The following is a 21,026-nucleotide window of genomic DNA, read 5'->3' on the forward strand; positions in this document are numbered from 1 at the left end:
GCTTGATTTTCTACAATATCTTGTATAGGGTCCAACAATAGTTTGTTCAAAAGCATGCTTGAAACCCACTTACCCTGGTACTACTTATCCATTCTGAAATATCCTAATGGATTCATTCACCATTTTCTTCACTGACTGCTCCTAAATTTGGTTGGAAGAAACTCAAGTGTGAGTCCAAGAAATAAATCTTCAGTGACAAGTTGCATACCATGATTTTGTAAAATTTTACAATACCATTCACTATTTCTTGGTAATTTTTGGATATATGGTTTCCTAAGAAGTTCTGGTAAATGCTCTTAAAAGACTTCCATGCAGCTTTCTCCACTTCATTTAATGTAACATCAAAGTTGGCATATTTAAATAAATGTCTAATTTGAGGTCCTACAATGGTTCTTTCTTTGAATTTTGTTTCCTTAATCTTTGGAAACTTATTTTTTAAGTAAACAAATTGAAGCCCACTTTGTTCTGTGCTTTCACAAAATTTCTCATAAGCACCAGTTTTATGTCGAGTGAAGGTAAATAAACTTTTCTAAATCAAGAAGTGGTGCATTATTTTGCTTAGAGATAATGCTGTTTCATTTGGCCACTCTTTCTGTATGTAATGATTTTTTTTAGTCTCTGCTGTCTCACTCGCAAAGAAAAAAACAGTATTTGGTGAAACAAAGTTGAAGACCTAGTAACAGAGCAATCACTTTCAAGTCGCTCACCACAGATATTACACTGAAATTCTTTATACTTTACTTTATCTAGCAGATGTTTAATGCTGAATTAAGTTTTTATAAGATCAACAGCGTAAGCTAATGGCACTGATGGAAACTCATTCAACATTTGCAGAAGCATGGCTTTCAGATGAGCTTTAGATGATTCAATAAACAAATGCCACTTCTCTGTTTTGTATTCACGATCAAATGATTCATTTCAGACAAAACATTATTACAAAAAACAAATCCATCTTCAACTACAAAGAAATTCTTGAAGTCATTATGCCTATTTCTTTTAACACATACTTTGTTTTATGGTGGAGGAGGTTTCAACCCTTTAATCATGAGCCTAAAAGCTTTGCCTCCTTTTTCGATAAATCACATCTGGTACAAGGTCATTGAGGTCCCTTTGTGTTAGTAAGTGTGGTTCACTAGACGAACACAAAACTTTGTTTATCATTATTATTCTCACAAGCATGAGTTTATTGAATACAGAAAGGTCCAGGAGGTAGAGCCCCCTGGCTAGATGTGAAGGGTGAGCAAAGAGATCCCTTTCCTGCCAAATATCATCTGACCACAGACAGGAAACGCAAGTTACCACATAGCGTAGGCGAAGCTAGGAGAGGGTGTGCTAGCACTCATATATGAGATAAATAAGTCTGCTATTAAAAAGTCGAAGTGAGATGGGGAAATGTTAGTACATATATATATATATAAACTTGAATGATGGGTCATTAATGGAAATTGAATGTACCATACAGTTAATTTGATAATTGAAGGATGTTGGAGTATAAAAACTGTGAAGAAAGACACATCACAAAATACATGGAGCAGATAACTGATAACATACACTACAAAAGTACCTACTAATAATATGATTTCAACCTTTTAGCAACAAATTTTATAAATTTCCAGTCCATAAATTAGAGGAACATGAACATGCAGATTCAATAATCTGTATGTTATGGTATGGTAACTTCTAACTCATGAAATAAGTCAAGAAGGTGCATCATAGAAACTAAAGGATGTAAAATAAGCTATAATAAAATTTTACCCTAAACCACATTAAATAAACTTTTTCCCATATACTGAGTTAAACAACATTTGGTAAGATTTTCTGCATGCTATTGGCATTTATTAATAAATAATAATATAATTAGTAAATAATATAACATGGCAATTGACACTAATAAAATTTTTAAATAAAGTAATTGAACTGTTTTCAGCTTCTATACTATTAAAGTTATCTAATAATCATCTGTTGAAAAAACACGTGTTAAGGTTATTTTCAATACGTACTTTTAATTAATGGTATTTCCTGACGATGGTATGGTAGATAAAAGTGCTAAAGTTATTATTTTATTGTTTGTTGATAAGAAGATGATTTTAATTTTAATATTTTTATATAATACCAGCTTTAAAAAATAATTAATTAAAACAGGGAACTTTTTACTTTAGTTTATTGATGTGTATTTAGTATATAACATCATTTTTAGGAAAATGTTTGGTCATATTTCTTTGTCTACTCATTTAATTATTCCAGAGTTACTCATTTAATTATTCACACATTATCATACTTGTACTTCGTGCTAATAAAGAGAGCAACTGTAATTTACCGTAACTTGTATTTTAATGTTATTAAATAAATAAATCTCAGTTTTTATTACAATTTTAGGTTCCATCCAGTATCAAGTTCTAATAAATAAATATTTGTAAAATAATTCTTCTTTATTTTGTTATCAGTATTGATTGGCTAGCCAATTAAATCTAATAAAAATAAAATTTGGATAAGGTAAAAGTAAGATTTAGATATGAAAGTTAATATAAAAATGCTAATGATGAAAGTAAAAGAAACTATCGACAATTAAGAAATACTATAATCAGGAAGTGCAAACTAGTGAAAGAAGAGTGGATTAAAGAATTCAACATTGGTAAAATAGACGGAGCATACAGGAAAGTTAAGGAAAATTTTGGGGGACATAAATTAAAATCCAATAATGTGTTAAACAATGATGATACACCGATTTGTAATACAACAGGTAAATTCGATAGGTGGATGGAATATATTGAAGAGTTATACAGAGGAAATGAATTAGAAATGGTGTTATAGAGGAAGAAGAGGAAGCTGAAGAGGATGAAATGGAAGAAACAATACTGAGATCTGAATTTAAGAGAGCATTAAAATATTTGAATTGCAGAAAGGCTCCTGGAATAGATGGAATACCTGTAGAATTACTGCGCAATGCAGGTGAGGAAGCGATTGATAGATTATAAACACTGGTGTGTAATATTTATGGAAAAGGGGAAGTTCCATCAGAGTTCTAAAAAAGTGTTATAGTCATGGTACCAAAGAAAGCAGGAGCAGATAAATGTGAAGAATACAGAACAATTAGCTTAACTAGTCATGCATCAAAAATCTTAACTAGAATTCTATACAGAAGAATTGAGAGGAGAGTGGAAGTGTTAGGAGAAGACCAATTTGGTTTCAGGAAAAGTATAGGGACCAGGAAAGCAATTTTAGGCCTCAAATTAATAGTAGAAGGAAGATTTAAGAAAAACAAACCAACATACTTAGCATTTATAGAGTTAGAAAAGGCATTCAATAATGTAGACTGGAATAAAATGTTCAACATTTAAAAAAAATTAGGGTCAAATACAGAGATAGAAGAACAATTGCTAACATTTACAGGAACCAAACAGCAACAGTAATAATTGAAGAATGTAAGAAAGAAGCCGTAATAAGAAAGCGAGTCCGACAAGGATGTTCCCTATCACCGTTACTTTTTAATCTTTACATAGAACTAGCAGTTAATGATGTTAAAGAACAATTTAGATTTGGAGTAACAGTACAAGGTGAAAAGATAAAGATGCTATGATTTGCTGATGATATAGTAATTCTAGCTGAGAGTAAAAAGGATTTAGAAGAAACAATGAATGGCATGGATGAAGTCCTACGCAAGAACTACCGCATGAAAATAAACAAGAACAAAATGAAAGTAATGGCATCTAGTAGAAACAATGAAGATGGACCACTGAATGTGAAAATAGGAGGAGAAAAGATTATGGAGGTAGAAGAATTTTGTTATTTGGGAAGTATAATTACTAAAGATGGACTAAGCAGGAGCAACATAAAGTACCGAATAGCACAGGCGAAACGAGCCTTTAGTCAGAAATATAATTTGTTTACATCAAAAATTAATTTAAATATCAGGAAAAGATTTTTTTAAAGTATATGCTTGAAGTGTTGCTTTATATGGAAGTGAAACTTGAATGATCTGAGTATCTGAGAAGAAAAGATTAGAAGCTTTTGAAATGTGGTGCTATAGGAGAATGTTAAAAATCAGATGGTGGATAAAGTGACAAATCAAGAGGTGTTGCAGCAAATAGATGAAGAAAGAAGCATTTGGAAAAATATAGCTAAAAGAAGAAATAGACTTATAGGCCACATATTAAAACATCCTGGAATAGTAGCTTTAATATTGGAGGGACAGGTAGAAGGAAAAAATTGTGTAGGCAGGCAACATTTGGAATTTGTAAAACAAATTGTTAGGGATGTAGGATGTAGGGGGTATTCCGAAATGAAACGACTAGCACTAGATAGGGAATCTTGAAGAGCTGCATTAAACCGTCAAATGACTGAAAACAAAAAAAAAAAAATGAAAGTTAATAACAATGAAGAATTAGTTGAAATGAATTGATATTCAATTCTGTAGAGTAACAAAATAACAGTAACAAAGTCACTTCAGCAATCAAATTTGTGTGTGGTACTCTTCCAAAAACTAGTTTAGTCTATCCAGTTCTGTATCCCTGATGAGTGCAGAATCTTCTCACCTTGTTCAGGAATGCCAAAGGTTTTAGAAAAAGTGTCTTCAAACTTGTTGAAACCAATTTGACAAAGGCTATCGCCTCAAAAAACCCCTTTGGGTTTTTACAATTCTCAAGATGCTTATTGAATAAACTGTATCCAGTGACATAAAATAGGATACACAAAACAGATATCAGATAAGCGCTACAAAAATAAAAATGGATGTTTTTTTGTTGGCATTCCTTGTTCAACCAAGAATCTTATGAGGAACCAGATTTGTAAAATTTTCTTTCTTTGCTAACTATGTTAAGAGTATTTACATTAAATTCTAGTATGCTCATTGTCTAACCTACTGTACTTAAAAAGTATGGTTCAGCTGCAGTTTTGAGATAATGACAGCTATAGGTGTATTTAAGAGAAGGTGCATTTTTTTGAACAAAAGCATCTACTTTGTCATTTGCCATGTATGACTTGCTGACCTAACACATAATCACTGCTCTAATATAGACCAAGAGAGTAAACAACTACATAGCTGATATTTCTGGAAGTGTGAAGAAAATCGATTGTGGAAATATCTCTGCCGAGTCATCATATTGAAATTTTTTTCCACACCACTTAAAGACCTCTTTATTGATCCTTTACAAGACATATTATACTTTTCAATTTTTTTAATTTCTGTCAGTAATAATAATGATAAATTTAGACGCTGATTTCGTCATTTGTTGGGTGGTGTTTTTTCCTTGGGCTAATCTGTAACTAATATTTCTAACATATAATTTTTTCTTTATTGCCTGCCTTAGTGAAAATTCTAATAAACCATTTCTGAAAGATCAAATAAATACTAATGGTGAAGCACTATAATTTTTACTGTTAGATATTATAGGAAACTAACTCATATTTAATTAATTTACAAACAGATTTTGTAAAGTTTATTCAGTTCCTTAAGTATTAGGTAGCTTCATGACCTAAATATTATTTAATGAATTAATTCATTAAAAATTATTTTTATTAATTAATTCAAAAAATAAAAAATGTATATCACTTTGTCATCTGAGAATTCATTTTCATCTTACTGTACCATAAAATATTGGCTATGATTACTGGTTCTATAAAATTTAGATGAGGGAGTGGTAAATTTGATGTTTGTACAGATAACACTGATAGACAAAAAACTTTTTTTATTGTTTCTCTATGTGTGATACCATTTCCTGAGTTGTTTTTTTTGCATACATTACAGATCTGTAAATACAATTTTTTTATCACCCTTAGTTTTAAATAAATTGCGCTTCAAAAAAAAATTAAGGTAAAATATAATTAAAATCTGTAAAATTTATAATTTTGCATGGCCATACCTGTGTTAGAATGATTTCACTCATGCTTTTCTTTTATAAATATCCTCAGGCACATTCTGAATTAATGTCCAACAGTATTTAACTAGCATGTTAGTATTCCATTTCCCTTTATAGCGGCTTTCCATCACTGAAATGTCTTGGTGGAAATGTTCACTGTGTTCGTCACTTACGTCTCCAAGGATGTTCGGGAAAAAATGCAGATGTGAGTGGAGGAAATGTATTTTCATTGAAGACATATTACATCCCATAGTTCTGTATGAAGTAAGAAGTTGATTAACACATGCTAATTGTTGGATTTTTGTTTGCTGAGAAAAGTTTTGTAAATATCTTTAAATGAAGCCTAAGCTCCTCTTTCTACTTTATTTAACATCGAGTTAAATTCATCATCTTTGACCAAGTCTCTTATTTGAGGACCAACAAATATTCCTTCTTCAATTTTTCCCTCACTTAGATTCAGAAATGATTTGGAAATTTCTGCATGATGTACAAAAATCCCGGTACTATCCTTCATCATTGTTTTTACAAAATTTTTCATTAGTTCTAGGTTGATATGGCGAGGGGGTAAAAATATTTTTTTGGGTTCAGCTAAGAATTCATGAAAAATATTTTTTCCATTTGGAGTTAAGTTGTCTTGTTTCTTCCACTTTTTGGTAACATAATGTTTATACCTAGCTCAGCTGTCTCATTCACAAAGAAAACCCATGTACTTAGTATGGTCTAACTCACCATATACATAACAATAAGCATCCACGTTATTTAACAAATTTAAGCATTATGACACTGCACTGTTAACAAACTTAAGACAGCAATAAAACTGAGCAAAATTAATTCATTCCTAAATCCAGTGCTTAATACAAACAACACAGCTGTGTTTTCAGTTAGATGTTTTGATCTGCACAGACATGATTAATCTTGTCCATGAAGGCTCACTCTTCAGTATTAGATATGATGTCATAATATGTGACGACTATGATATGATTTAATCTTTTTGTATAATATTGTTTATTTATAGCTTACAAATTATGTTAACAAAGTTAAACAAAAATACAAAACAGAAGCTTAAAATTCTAACTATACGTTGAAAAATTATAAAGTTTGTGTTACACTTTATCTTTGTCAAGCAAAATAGTTTTAATTAGAACTAAATTATATATAAATATTGCATGTATGTGTTTTGGTCAAGAAATTTACAATATTGCAATTTTAACTATTACGGTTATTTCACCATCTGTTGAAGCTCTACATGGAAAGACTTTTTCACAGGTTTGATGCCTTAACAGTTCATTGTTTTTCCATCTTATCGTATCAATATAGTTTAGAATGTATTATGATAAATGTAGATCTGATGAATAGAATATTTAAGTGCAAATGGCTACATTTACTCTATTTCTGAAGATATTCCATGAAGGAAGAAATATCCTAAAGTAGGTTATCACTGTAACATAAAGATCACATAAATAAGATATTCACAAAATGAAAACAATATTAAAACTTGTCTGAAATAAATACGAGTTTAAAAAAAAAATCATATATCTTATTTATTATTGTTTTAATTGTTTTAGTTACTTACCTTGTCTAGATTATCTCTGTTTTCTCCGAACAAATCATCTCCAAGTAAAAGACATAAATGAATGGTATTCTTATTACTACATATATTTTGTACAATCCTTTGTAATTTATTTCTTTGTGGTAAAATCACGTACTGATTTCTTGAAACATAATAATTCTGAAAAAAATATGATAGCATACATTAAAAAGATGAGAATAAAAAGGATTTAGAAGAAACAATGAATGGCATGGATGAAGTACTACGCAAGAACTACCACATGAAAATAAATAAGAACAAAACAAAATTAATGAAATATAGTAGAAATAACAAAGATGGACCACTGAATGTGAAAATAGGAAGAGAAAAGATTATGGAGGTAGAAGAATTTTGTTATTTGGGAAGTAGAATTACTCAAGATGGATGAAGCAGGAGCGATATAAAATGCCGAATAGCACAGGCGAAACGAGTCTTTAGTCAGAAATATAATTTGTTTACATCAAAAATTAATTTAAATGTCAGGAAAAGTTTTTTGAAAGTATATGTTTGGAGTGTTGCTTTATTTGGAAGTGAAATGTGGACGATCGGAGTATCTGAGAAGAAAAGATTAGAAGCTTTTGAAATGTGGTGCTATAGGAGAATGTTAAAAATCAGATGAATGGATAGTGACAAATGAAGAGATGTTGCAGCAAATAGATGAAGAAAGAAGCATTTGGAAAAATATAGCTAACAAAAGAGACAGACTTATAGACCACATATTAAGGCATCCTGAAGTAGTCGTTTTAATATTGGAGGGACAGGTAGAAGGAAAAAATTGTGTAGCTAGGCCATGTTTGGAATATGCAAACCATTTGTTAGGGATGTAGGATGTAGGGGGTATACTGAAATGAAACGACTAGTACTAGATAGGGAAACTTGAAGAGCTGCATCAAACCAGTCAAATGACTGTAGACAAAAAAAAGACCCACCAAATAGATGATGTTTTGATGATTGATTTATCATGGGTGTAAATAATGATTTGACTTTCTTAATGTTAGCATCAGCTGCAACAAATATCCTAGGTAATATTATTGAGATAATTGTATCCATAAACTGCACAGAATAAGATGGATAGAGGCCTGTTATTTTTCTCCTCAAAGTAGCAACTTATAACATTTATCTCCAGGCTGGTAAGTTATAGATACTTTTTTTTTGCTGTCAGTTACTTGACTATATTCTGCCTTAATCTCATTAATTCATAATGTATAAAAATTTAATTTCTCCATTTTACTTTTTAAGTTGGCTAATGTAATAGTCTTATTTAAAGTTTTGACATTTCACAATTCAGCATAATGAAAATTTCATGACGTTTATATTTTTTTTATAGCCTCTTCATGAGTAGTTACTCAAGAGATGTGATTCAAGGGCTATTTTACCGAAGATAATGCTAGCTATACCTAATTGCTCTATACCAACTAGCTGGCCTATTGGTGTAGTTATTTTTAACAGATTTTTCAGATGAGAAAGAAAAGTATATGTGATGGGGTGAGGTATGGTGTCTTCCCTGAGTAAAAAAGTTGGCTAATGTAATAGTCTTATTTAAAGTTTTGACATTTCACAATTCAGCATAATGAAAATTTCATGACGTTTATATTTTTTTTATAGCCTCTTCATGAGTAGTTACTCAAGAGATGTGATTCAAGGGCTATTTTACCGAAGATAATGCTAGCTATACCTAATTGCTCTATACCAACTAGCTGGCCTATTGGTGTAGTTATTTTTAACAGATTTTTCAGATGAGAAAGAAAAGTATATGTGATGGGGTGAGGTATGGTGTCTTCCCTGAGTAAAAAAATAGAAGAAAATACTTCAGCTTAAGTCACAGTATAACAACAGCATTGCTAGTCATTAGTAAAAGTTGCATATGCGCAGCTGAAAATATTTTGCTTAAGAATAAGGAATTTTCATAATAATATTTAAAATTTGGTTAAGTTCATCTTAAAATGAAACTCTACATTTGAAAGCATTTTTTTAATTAAAAATATATACGTACCACAACAGAAGATATATGCTCATAAATCCAGTTTAGTATTGAAGACTGGAACGGTGGTGTTATAAAACAAGCTGGTGCTAACAATACTGATAATTTAATTTTCTTGGCATATTCTGGTCTCTGAGAAGCCATCACTAAAAATACTGTTGTGCCCAAACTGTGTCCAATGTATATAATTTGAGAAGCCTTGGTTCTGTCCTGAATTTTATTTATAAAAGCTGGCAAATCATAGATTCCGCTCTCATGAAAACTGAAAAAATATATTTTATTTTAAAAATTACCAATAGAAACAATCAAGGTGTTTTCTTTAATATTAAACCATTTGTAATTAACTAAAATTTTTTTAAGTAAGACATAATTTGGTCAATTATTTCTGAAGCTGCTCAAGCTTCAGCTTGTAAATGACTCAATAAATGATCCTATCTTCTTTTCAAACATTCTAAAGAAAAAAAGGTTATGTTACAGTATAAGAATGTTTTCTATTATTATGTCTGAGTTTAGCCTTATATTGCAATAGTTATCTTTTAATATTGATACAATTGTCTATTTTAATAAACAGATTAAAGTTAAAAAATTAGTTAGAGTTAAGGCGTTCTTATAAGCAAAGAAATATTTCTTCTAACTTGAAACTAGTGTAGATTAAGAAGAGAATGCTTTTCTTCTTAAACTCAAGAACCACATGGCCACTACAAAATTATTCTTTTATCACCATTTCCATTGAAATTTGAGAATCTTTTGGGTAAAGCTAATTTAAATTTAAAGTATAATTTTTTATGATGTAATATTTTAATTCGCTAACTAAAGCAATATCTTTAATGATAGTGAAATTAATATGCTCATTATATCTTTATTTATTTGCTCATTAATTATTATTAAATTAATTAGTTAAATTAAGGTAAAATATTTTTAAAATATCTGCTATTATTTTTATTGTGCTACAATTTTCATAAATAGATGGGTACAGGTTTTTAAACTGCTTCATGTATAATTTAAATTATACTTGTAAATAATTGCTAACATGCAATGAACTTCTATATATAAAATAAATAAATTTTTATATAACTTTTAACTTATAAATTTTATAAGTGTGTGTACCTTCCATTTCCGGCAGAGGCAATTTTTTTTGTAATTTACATTCTGAGATTTGATAAATTTTAGTAAAATTTTTTAGCTGGACAATTATAAAAATTAATAACACAAAATAATTTTTATATAATTTATTTTTTTTTGTATTAGTTTTCTCTTTATGGTAAGACATAAGACCTGGTATCCAGAGGTAAAGTGAATAGTTAAGCTTGTAACCTAGAACCATTAACAATAAATAATCTACAGAGCCTAGCCAGACTTTGTTTTTCCAATAATATATTCTGTTATGTAAAATAAGTGTCAATTTTTCATGTATGATGAAAAATGTATCATTATGAGTATATGTGCATCACGGAGCTGTGGCATCAAAGTATTGTTACAGTTCTGTTTTTTTGGAGAAATAAAAAATTGTCTTTTCACATAAAATTTGTTTTAACTTAGTCTTATTTTAACATTAATTCCTTGTTTTTATATTTCTTAATGAAAGATATTATCACTTCTTTAAATGGTATGTAACAAATTCGAGTAATGAATGTTTATGTATTAAATTTTTTTTGTGGATATTAAAATTGTTCGGTGTCATTCCTGACCCTCATCGAACTATTATTTTTATTGATTTATTATTAACAAATTATGAGTCTATAAAAAATATAACCTAAATTATGAAAACCGATCTCAGAAAATGGTCTTTTCTTTTGGTTATCTGTTTGTAAATGACTACTAAATAATTTGCTAAAAATCTAATTTACAGAAAAGTTAAACATTTGATATAAAACTGATAAGTTTTGCTTCTTATCAATGCAAACATCGAAATGTATATGCATTTTTCATAACATTGTAGCCAGCTACCTGTGGCTCTGGACCATATTCTTGGTGTCTGCTACAGTACAAAATGAAATGTTCTGGTACTGGAACATTTACAAATGCACCTCTGGTTTGCATAAGTCACATGGAGAATAAAAAGTAAACATCAGATTTTCAATATGAAAAAAAACTGTATCAATTAAAAGAATTTATTGAAATTCACTTGCAAAGAGCCTGTTTTTTCTTTGATTTTATATTACTATAAGCTGTACTATGGAATTTGGGAGTATGATTGTGTGGATGAGATAAGAATGAAAATGTGGATTTTGTTTGTATGAAGTAATATATCTGTTACTGGATTTTAAACATTATTATAGTACTGTTAGATCTTTTGTTTTAAACTAATAGGTTAACATTTTTGCGAGTTGTTATTACCCTCAGACAACTGAAAAAGTAGAAGAAACTTAACATAAAGATTCCAAGTCAAAATTTTATTTTTTGATTTAGTGACTGATTAGGAACTGGAAGAGTAGGCCTGGCATAAACCAGTAGGCAAATCATCAATACAAAAAACATATAAATATCTAAAATTTAAACTACAAAAGAAATTTTGATAAAAATCAGAATTATATTTAATTACAACATAAGTTTGCTACTGATGAAGACTGTATATAATGTATACAGTATCTTGTTTTAAACAAGCAGGAGTTGTTTCATATAAGTTTGTTGTTTTACACACAATTCCATTGGCAAGTTTTTTGACTCAAAACTGACCTATGAACAAAGTGAGGTTAATTTATAAAACTAAATATTACCTGCATTTTAATCAGCTTGGTGTATTGACATTCAACTGTATAACTTGGTGTAACCAGCTACACAGAACTTTTTTATAACTCACTTTTCCTAATAAGCTGGTATGAGGAGCTCATAATTCCTGACAATGGATGGCTATGTCATTTTGTCTGAGTATTTTTGTCTAAGGTATGATTAATAACTCATGTCAGGTACCTACAGCGGTTTAAGTAAGAATATACTACAACAATAGAGGAGGGATTAAATGGGATCCCCAAAACAACTACACATAAGTTTTATAAACAATTTAAAAAAACATAAACAACATTAAAGAGAGTATAAAACATTTACATTGAATTATAAGTTAATGTAATAACAGTAGATATGTTGGAGATGTACATGTGATTTACAAAAAATCATTACATTTCAAAATTCATAATTGTGTTTTTGCATTTCTAAAGCAGATGAAATGCTTCCACTAATGTACCAATATCTACTTTGTACATTGTTTTTTCAAGGCTTTAAGTAGGCTGCATTTTATTTATCCCATTTATTTGAACTTCCAAAATATATGGAATTCTGGGAAAGATTGTACATTACATTAATTTTCTATGGGGTTGATTTTACCCTCTCATCATATTTCCCTTATTCTTTAATCCTTCTTCCTGAAGAACTGAATTCAGTTACTTGTAAAATCCATCAGACTCCAATAAAAATATCATCTGTGGACTTGTTTAAGAAGTCATTCACTATCTAGAAGTTGAAGAAAGAGCGCAGTTAAAGAGATATGATTTTTATTAGGTAAAACTGTCATTCTTACTTCTAAAATTAAAATTTAGAACAAGAAAATCAATTTGTATATCCTGAAAAAGATTGTTCAAATAAATTCATATAATTCTCTAATCAAAGAAATTGACTAATACTTTGAAAACTCTGGACTTCTTCAATATTCCTTTCTTAATCCAACATCCCTGAAATTCATGTAATTACATAGCCAATAAATTACATCATAGTTGTAATCTGATGACATTCAGCGATAAAAACACAACATAATAGTCTATGTACCAGATAAACTATTAGAATATTTTATTTTTTAATTATTGAAAAGTTTTTTGAAAAAATCAGATACTTTCCATGTTCTTTTTTCAGATTAAAACTTCTCTTTAAAACAATACTATACTTTCTTTCCAGCACCTGCAGTCTGTATAAGTGAAAAGTTTCTTTGATAAATTATGTATTTATAAAATAATTAAATCTACCTCACTGAATAATCAACTATAATCTTTGTTTTTGTAAGATCACCAATCATCAATCATTATTTTACAAAATTTTAAAGTTGAATTTCACAAAAACTGTGTAATTTTTATAAAATTTTATATGGTTAGTATTATGTAGATAATTCTATTTTTATCATTTGAAATTAATTTTTTAATAATAAAAGAAAAATAATTATCTGTTATATTCTTGAAAAATGCTAAATACCAAAATTGAATTTTTTGAAAATGGGTCCATTTCAGTAATGGGAAATGATTTGCATTATTATTGTGGAAATGCTATTTTGTTATTTAGTTTTCATCAATCTGGTAAATCATTCATTATTCACAAAATGTTTGACACAAAAACTTGTTTATTGGATCTGGGACTTAGAAAAATCTTTTGGTAATGTTTAAAACTTGAATTTTTAACACTGGAATTTTTTTAAAATGCAACATTTTATTTTAGAGAAAGATACATAATGAAAAAAGTTGTATAAGAAGTACAATATAAAGTTGTAACAAGAGATGTAATACATATGTGACAACTACAAGAGACTTGGATACAGAAAGGGGTTTGAAAAAATGCAACTTTACACCACCTTTATTGAACATGTACATCAATGGTATAATGAATGAATATGAAGAAAATTCACGAGCAGTTTATGATCAATGAAGAAAGAGTCAATATTATAAATTTGTTGATCAGATAATGATCATTGTAGAATGTGAAAAAATCCTGCAAAAAGGCTTGCTTGAAATGTAACTACCTTTAAGGAAAATACAACATGAAAATTAATCTCAAAAAGTCAGAGCTAAAGGTTTTTAAATGCAAATAAAGCTGTCATCATCATAATAAGATTATCTGCCCTGAAGAAGGACCCTTGCATCAAGTCCACCATCACTCTTCTCTAGTTCCAGCCCTATGCTTAATATTAATTAAAGTTAGAGAAGCAATACTGAAACAAGTTAATGTGTTTGTGTTTACCTGTTAGGATTCAAAATTATTTTAGACATGACATATTCAACCACTGTAGAGAGCAGGATTGTCCAGCAAAGTGTACAACAATAAAATGCCCCTATAATGTAAAGTCTCTGATAGTTTAGCAAACGAAAGTAAAAATATGGTTTTTTAAGCTCTATGTATGAAGAGTGCAATTCTATGTTTGGAAATATGAACTGGTGGGAAAAATTTGATAAAAGAAAACTGAAAGCATTTGAAAATTGGTGTAAAGGTGAATGGAAAAATTCACATTACACCAAAATGTTAAACGAACAAATTATACGAGTATTCTCTTGTTCTTTTTTCCAAACAATAAAGAAAAGAAGAGATATTTTATTAATCATTATCTAATTATAAGAGTAATTTCTTTATGAATGTGGTAGAGTGAAAGATAGAAAGTACGAGAGAAATGTAGATCAAAGGCATAATAATTAACAGAAATGAGATAAATAAAATAAAATATAGAAGCAAAAGAGTAATTTTTTGATGAATGTAGTAGAGTGAAAGATAGAAAGTACGAGAGAAATGTGGATGAAAGGCATAATAATTAATAGAAATGAAATAAGTAAAATAAAATATAGAAGCAAATTCATATGAAGAAAATTTATTGATAAAAGTGAAAATTGGTGAAGAAGAATTGGTGTTAACCAATCTTTCAATTGAACTCCGTGGTTTTAACACTTCTTGAGAAGAGGTTTTTACACCTGAAAATAGTCTCCCAAAATTTTCAAAAAATTATCACTTTTGCTCAGTGCCCAACTCTGATCAATATTTGAACCCAAGATCTAGGTAGAGAGATTGAGAGGCTGCTACTGCACTTTGACTCTCTTAATGTTACAACAAATTGATACCTGTTTGCAAACTAAAGTTTTCCAAAAAGATGTTTATTATTAAAGATGATATAACTTTGGCCCATTTTATAGGATATATAATTGTGAATAATGTCATTCTAAAAATTTCTTTCTATAAGGCTACATATTCCATCTCAGGCGTTCTGACTATAACTTTTCAAATTCTATCTGCCTAAGATTAATTCTTTCAGAAAAAGTAATGAAGGAATTTTCATTAGATTTAAAAATTTTTTAATATATTTAATATTTACTTTTTAATACATTTTATGGCTTCTTTATTTATCTAAAAGATACTTCTTTCTTTTGTTCAGATGACAAAATTGCATTGAAACAATATTGATTCTTTATAAGGAGACATCAATATATGTTATACTTATTTCACCAATTTATTATTACTAAACCTAGTTATTAATCTTAGAAGAATAACTGCCATGAGGTAAGAGCCTGGAGAATAGTTTACAGTTCAGATGAATTCTTTGTTACACCGGAAAAATCAGGCATTGGATGAGGGTTTTTCTTAAGGAAGCAATCTTGTCCTGTTTAGTAAAAGAAGGAAAAGAAACTTACTGCAATATATGTTTGTGCTAGTTGTTTCAGAAGAATCATTGATGATTAGCTTGTTGCTCTCATTTTGGGTTAAAATATTTTGATGTTTCCAGTTAATCTATGGGGTTGGTCTAGTAGTGAACTTGTCATCAGAAATAAGCTGATTTTAAAGTCGAGAGTTCTGAGTTATAATGTTTAAATCATAGTAAAGGTAGAGATTTCATATGGATCTAAGTACTAGATCATGGATACCGGTGTTCTTTGGTGGTTGGGTTTCAATCAACCACACATACCAGGAGTGGTTGACCTGAGACTGTACAAGACTACATTTCATTTACATTCATACATATCGTCCTCATTCATCCCCTGAAGTAATACCTTATGGTGGTTATGGAGGCTAAAAAGAAAAAAAGAGGGATTGAAGTTGGAATGGATGAATTCAGATGGTTATAAGTGCCTTGTATGGGTAGGAATTTCTTTTCATCTCGTAGTTTCTTTGTAGTTAAATTGTTCTTTTCTTGGATTGTTCTGTCCATCTTTATTCTTGATTTCTTCTTCTCTGGTTTTGATGATGTGCAGTAGGTAGTGACTAAATATTTATTTTATATATTCTTAGGAAGTGGACATTTTGTATTATGTGCTTGGGTGTGGAAGTAGTTTGGAAGAGACAACTCTGCCCGGTTGCCTAAGTGTATAGCAGGAGTCTTTTTCCTACCTGGTGGCCACATAGAGCTCAACCTTGAGGTACACTTAAAGTAAAGCTGAGTTTTCTATCAATACATGTAGTTCATACTTAGAACAAAAATATCTGGTGGAAAAGAAGGTAAATCAATTGGATGCTTCCATTCTATAAGGGTTAAACAGGACTGTTATCCATGCAAATATTCTTATAAATTTAAGATCCCTCAGCTAGGAATGAACTAGGGCTGTTTTAAGCTAGTTTTAATATTCTGCTTACATTCAGTGGATAACTCAAATTTGGCTACAATTAAATATTCCTTTTTTATTTGAGATTACAGAATCCAATCAAAGATTCTTTCTTCCATTTTTTAAAATATATTTTCTCTTAAAAAATTAAGTATTTTTTGTAGAAGTAATGTGTACCTACCTGAAATCCCAAAATTTTGCTTCATTAGGGTGATATTTAACATGAGCTCGGGAATACACATTTCCTCTTTGATCTCCAAGCCAAACATCATATCCATTTTCAGCTAGGATGAATGCTAAAAAACCATGAAAATATATATTTAAATTATATTACTGATTTAATGTAGATTTTTAAAATCTATACTAATATACTATCAATTCAAAAATATTAATACAAAATTTACAAATTTAATGAAGAAAATATTAAGTTACATATGATTAAATCTTTCTTTTACAAATATAAATATCCTGATAAATGGGATATCATTTTTTTAAGAGTTAGTAGTTAAATTTGAACCATCTTCAGGACATCTAGTACTCATATTTTTATTTGGCATAAATTTCCAATGACCAAAAACATATCATTCTTTATTTTAAAGCAAATTTTTGACACTTAAAAGAAGCAAAAGAAGATTTAAAGAACTAGCAGCTGACAAACAGTACTGCGTTCAGAATCTAATGTAATTGTTATTGTTACCACTACCACCATATCTAATGTAGTAGAAATTATATATACTTCACAAAATACAGTATAATCACTAATTACATTTTTAACTGATATTCTTTAAAATGTTAATATATGGTAGGTAATCTATATATATTTAAAATAAAATAATGTTAAATAACACTGTTATCTATAAAATAATGTTAAATGTATATGACATATGCCACTCAGTGGATATGTAAAGACAATTTTATTGCAACATTAAATATAATGTTTTTAAAGTGTCCTGCAAGAAGTGCTTTTACTTCTTAATCATCATTCAAGTTATAACTAATATTTACTAATATATTATGTAAGTTGTTTGGTTTCTTTCTCTTTTTACAAACCAAGATATATTAATATAATCTTTTCATAGTTTACATGTAATTTTTTTCTTTGATGAATAAATTTATCACATAACTTTCCAGTTTATTCCCCTATTTATTCAGGTACTTTTCAAAGTGATATTTTTATTTTTTAATATATATAAGATGTAAAGTATTTACATCATTAGTAAGTGAATGAAGATTACATGATGTTAATTTGTATAATGTGCACTTAATGTTGGAAATTGGAGACTGTTACAAATTGGGTAAGAAACTAAACAAAATTAAAGGAATTTAATGAGTAAATTATTATTCAAATAAAAAAGCTAATCTAGTAATTAAGATCAAGTATTAATTGATAAAACTATGACAAACCTAGCCAATCCAAGCTCTGGTTAGTATAAATCAAGTCGGAAATCAATTGCAAAATCTTCCAACTCTGTCAGTAGATTGCTTTACCCAGAGAAACGCTATTGAAAAATTTAGATCTACTCTAAATTTTAACTTAAAATCTAGAACTCTTTATTTTTATTATTATTAGATTAATTATTCAATAAGTTGACTTTTAATTTTTCACTATTGTTCTTTATCTTATAAAACAATTCCAGATACAACAGCTATTGTTAATTTGTATTGTTTTTCTTCTGCGGTTACCTTCAACTAAACCTAATAATAGTGCTACAACTTCAATTTCATTACAATATTTATACTACTAGCATGCACATGATGTATTAATCTGTTTAGCAGGTGGAAATTAATGGTAAGAAACAGATTAATTTTTTCAACTTAAGTAAATTTTATTCAATGTTCCATTTGTGTAATACATTAGAAAATTACATCTTTGTTTTTTTAAATATAATTATAAGTGAATTCAGAAGAAAAGAGTTAGTTTGATATTTAATTAAGCGCTGGTATGTGAAGTGGTTAAAAGTTAGAATTTTTGAACAGACTGAAAAAGTTCCTTTTAGGATAGAATATCACCATTATTTTAATCATTATGGCACATTTTGTAATACAACAGTTTAATTGGATCAGAAGTAGAAATTACGTTGCACCTTAATTTTTGCAGTTAAGTTAGACAAGGGGTGCATGTTATTATTTCTGCTACACCTTCTTTAAGTATACATACATGTGATTTGAATATAATTAGGTTATATTTGATATCATTCTTCTGTTTATTAACTGATGTTTGTGTTAATAATAATAAAATATAAAACTTCATTGTCTGATATCCAGTGAAAGTATAGAAATAAAAAGTTCCCAAAACTCGCTGAGTCCATGTTATCAGTTGATGGATTCTTTGTTTCAAATAATGTAGTGAATAAAGCAATTGACAATGTACTTTAGATAATGAGCTAAATAACCAGAATGTACAATACAAGATTATTTTATCAGCAGTCTATAATGATAACTCCTTCAATGATTTAAATTTATTTTTTTACCTTATCTTTTGAGGCAGAGAAGGAAATAATACAGACTTGTTTATTATTCAATTGAGGAATACATTTACCTAAATCCTGACCTCGTCCTCGCAGTAAAAATTGCTCAGATGCTGAAAGAATTCCATGCTGAAAGAGTACAGGAGTGTGTAAACTTCCTTTTTCTGTAATTATTCTTGTTAATTTTAAGATATAACCGTCTTCAGTCGTAACCTCGTGTACTTCAGCTCCAAAACCTTGTTTACTAATCAGTTCTGTCTGAAACATATGCTACATATTAAAAAAAGTATTTGTTGATTGTTTTTTTTTTTTATTTCTAATCTTTCATATTTAGTATATTTTCTTCATTTTATCCTAATATCAAAGTTCCCCGATATACTAGGCCAAAGTGATGTATATATTTCATTTTGTCCAGACAGAAGGGCTTTATTAATTTGTTACTTTACATTCTCTGTCCAGCCTTTCTTATGGCTGTGTAAACCTGAGGTAGGGGATGTCAGAGGATATTCTCTGAGTGTAATGATGTCCACTATACAGCCAGCCTCTGTGAAAAACACAATGAAAGGGTTACTCTCAAAGCTGAACATCTACATTTCAGTCAGCATGGCTTCCAAAATTATATTCGGATCTGTGAAGAAGGCATCAGTAGAAACTGCTTTACCTCCTCAAATTCTGTTTTAAACTTAATATGGAGTATTTGTTATCTTTGGAATGCCTTTTTAGTTATGTCATGAACATAATTATTAAGGGAGGAAATTTTGGGCCTTAGATTAATCAAAAAAATTACCCTTAATTAAATCACATACCTGATTTAGAAGATCTTAAGAAGTATTTTATGATGTACAATAATGAAATATGTATAATTTTAATGAAAATTTATTAAAAATATTGAGAAATGTAATTTCTTATTTTTTAAACAATTACATTGATTTGATAAGAGTAGAAGACAGAGAAATGATAGACTTTTTACGACAATGTTGTCGTACAAGAACCAGACAGATTTATATTGACTTCTTATTTTCCATTTTCATGTAAAGAAGCAATACAAAAACAAAAGGATATATTCAGCTGAGAAATAATTTTTAATCTTTGAAATGAATATTTTACAATTTACAAAAGACAATAATATTAGGTCATCTCTCATGAACTTGATATTTATTAGTTTTTTTTGTTCATTTGATATTTAGGAAGTCTCCAGATATTAGTATGCAGCTTTGTTTGATTCTTTTTTCTGATAAACCTGCACCCCTTGGCCTTCATGTAATGAGTGAATTAGCTTATTACATCTGTGGATTTTAAATCAGGATGTGTTGTTAATTACAACCCAATTATAGAATTGTGACTGGAAGAGTATTGAGGAATCGTTATTACTCGTATAATAATTTTTTTTAAATTGCTAATTAATATAATCATATTTCATAGAAATTATGAAATTAATAATAATGTTATTAAAATGCATCTTAGGAGCAAAATAATATTTTATATTTTTATTTTTTATGTGAATATATATATATATATATATAATAATAAAAATTACATTTGCTACTTTTGTTTTTTTTTGCTTTGTATGACTACTTTGTAGTGATCACTACTTCATCAGATCTGATCTCATTATGAAAGCGCTCATACAATATAAAAAACTAAAAGCAGTATGTTTAATTTATATTATTATACTGCTATGATGGTGAATTGCAAATTCATTTATATATATATATTTTTTGTCTTTTATAGGCATAGGCGTACTTTAGTCAGTCCATTATCCAAGTCTCTTCTAAGATACTGTTCAGGCCTTGCGATCCCAACACTTTTTTACATTCCAATCTATGTGCCATTCTGATCTCCTTTCTGGTATTGAAAATG

The 21,026-nt window shown here is 28.9% G+C and overlaps 1 protein-coding gene across 1 annotated transcript in view; it reads right to left on the bottom strand.

Annotated features, from left to right (window-relative positions):
• The window catches only part of LOC142329238 (uncharacterized), a 114,274-nt gene that overhangs the window by 85,785 nt on the left and 7,463 nt on the right, over positions 1-21,026 (bottom strand). The window contains exons 2-5 of the mRNA XM_075373646.1: positions 19,238-19,424; positions 16,880-16,994; positions 9,437-9,686; positions 7,429-7,584 (exon numbers count right to left, since the gene is read on the bottom strand). Coding sequence (XP_075229761.1) covers positions 7,429-7,584; positions 9,437-9,686; positions 16,880-16,994; positions 19,238-19,424 — 708 coding nt within the window. The remainder of the gene's footprint in view (positions 1-7,428; positions 7,585-9,436; positions 9,687-16,879; positions 16,995-19,237; positions 19,425-21,026) is intronic.

This window comes from Lycorma delicatula, chromosome 8 (genome assembly GCF_047948215.1).
Source record: "Lycorma delicatula isolate Av1 chromosome 8, ASM4794821v1, whole genome shotgun sequence".
Lineage (NCBI taxonomy): Eukaryota > Metazoa > Arthropoda > Insecta > Hemiptera > Fulgoridae > Lycorma > Lycorma delicatula.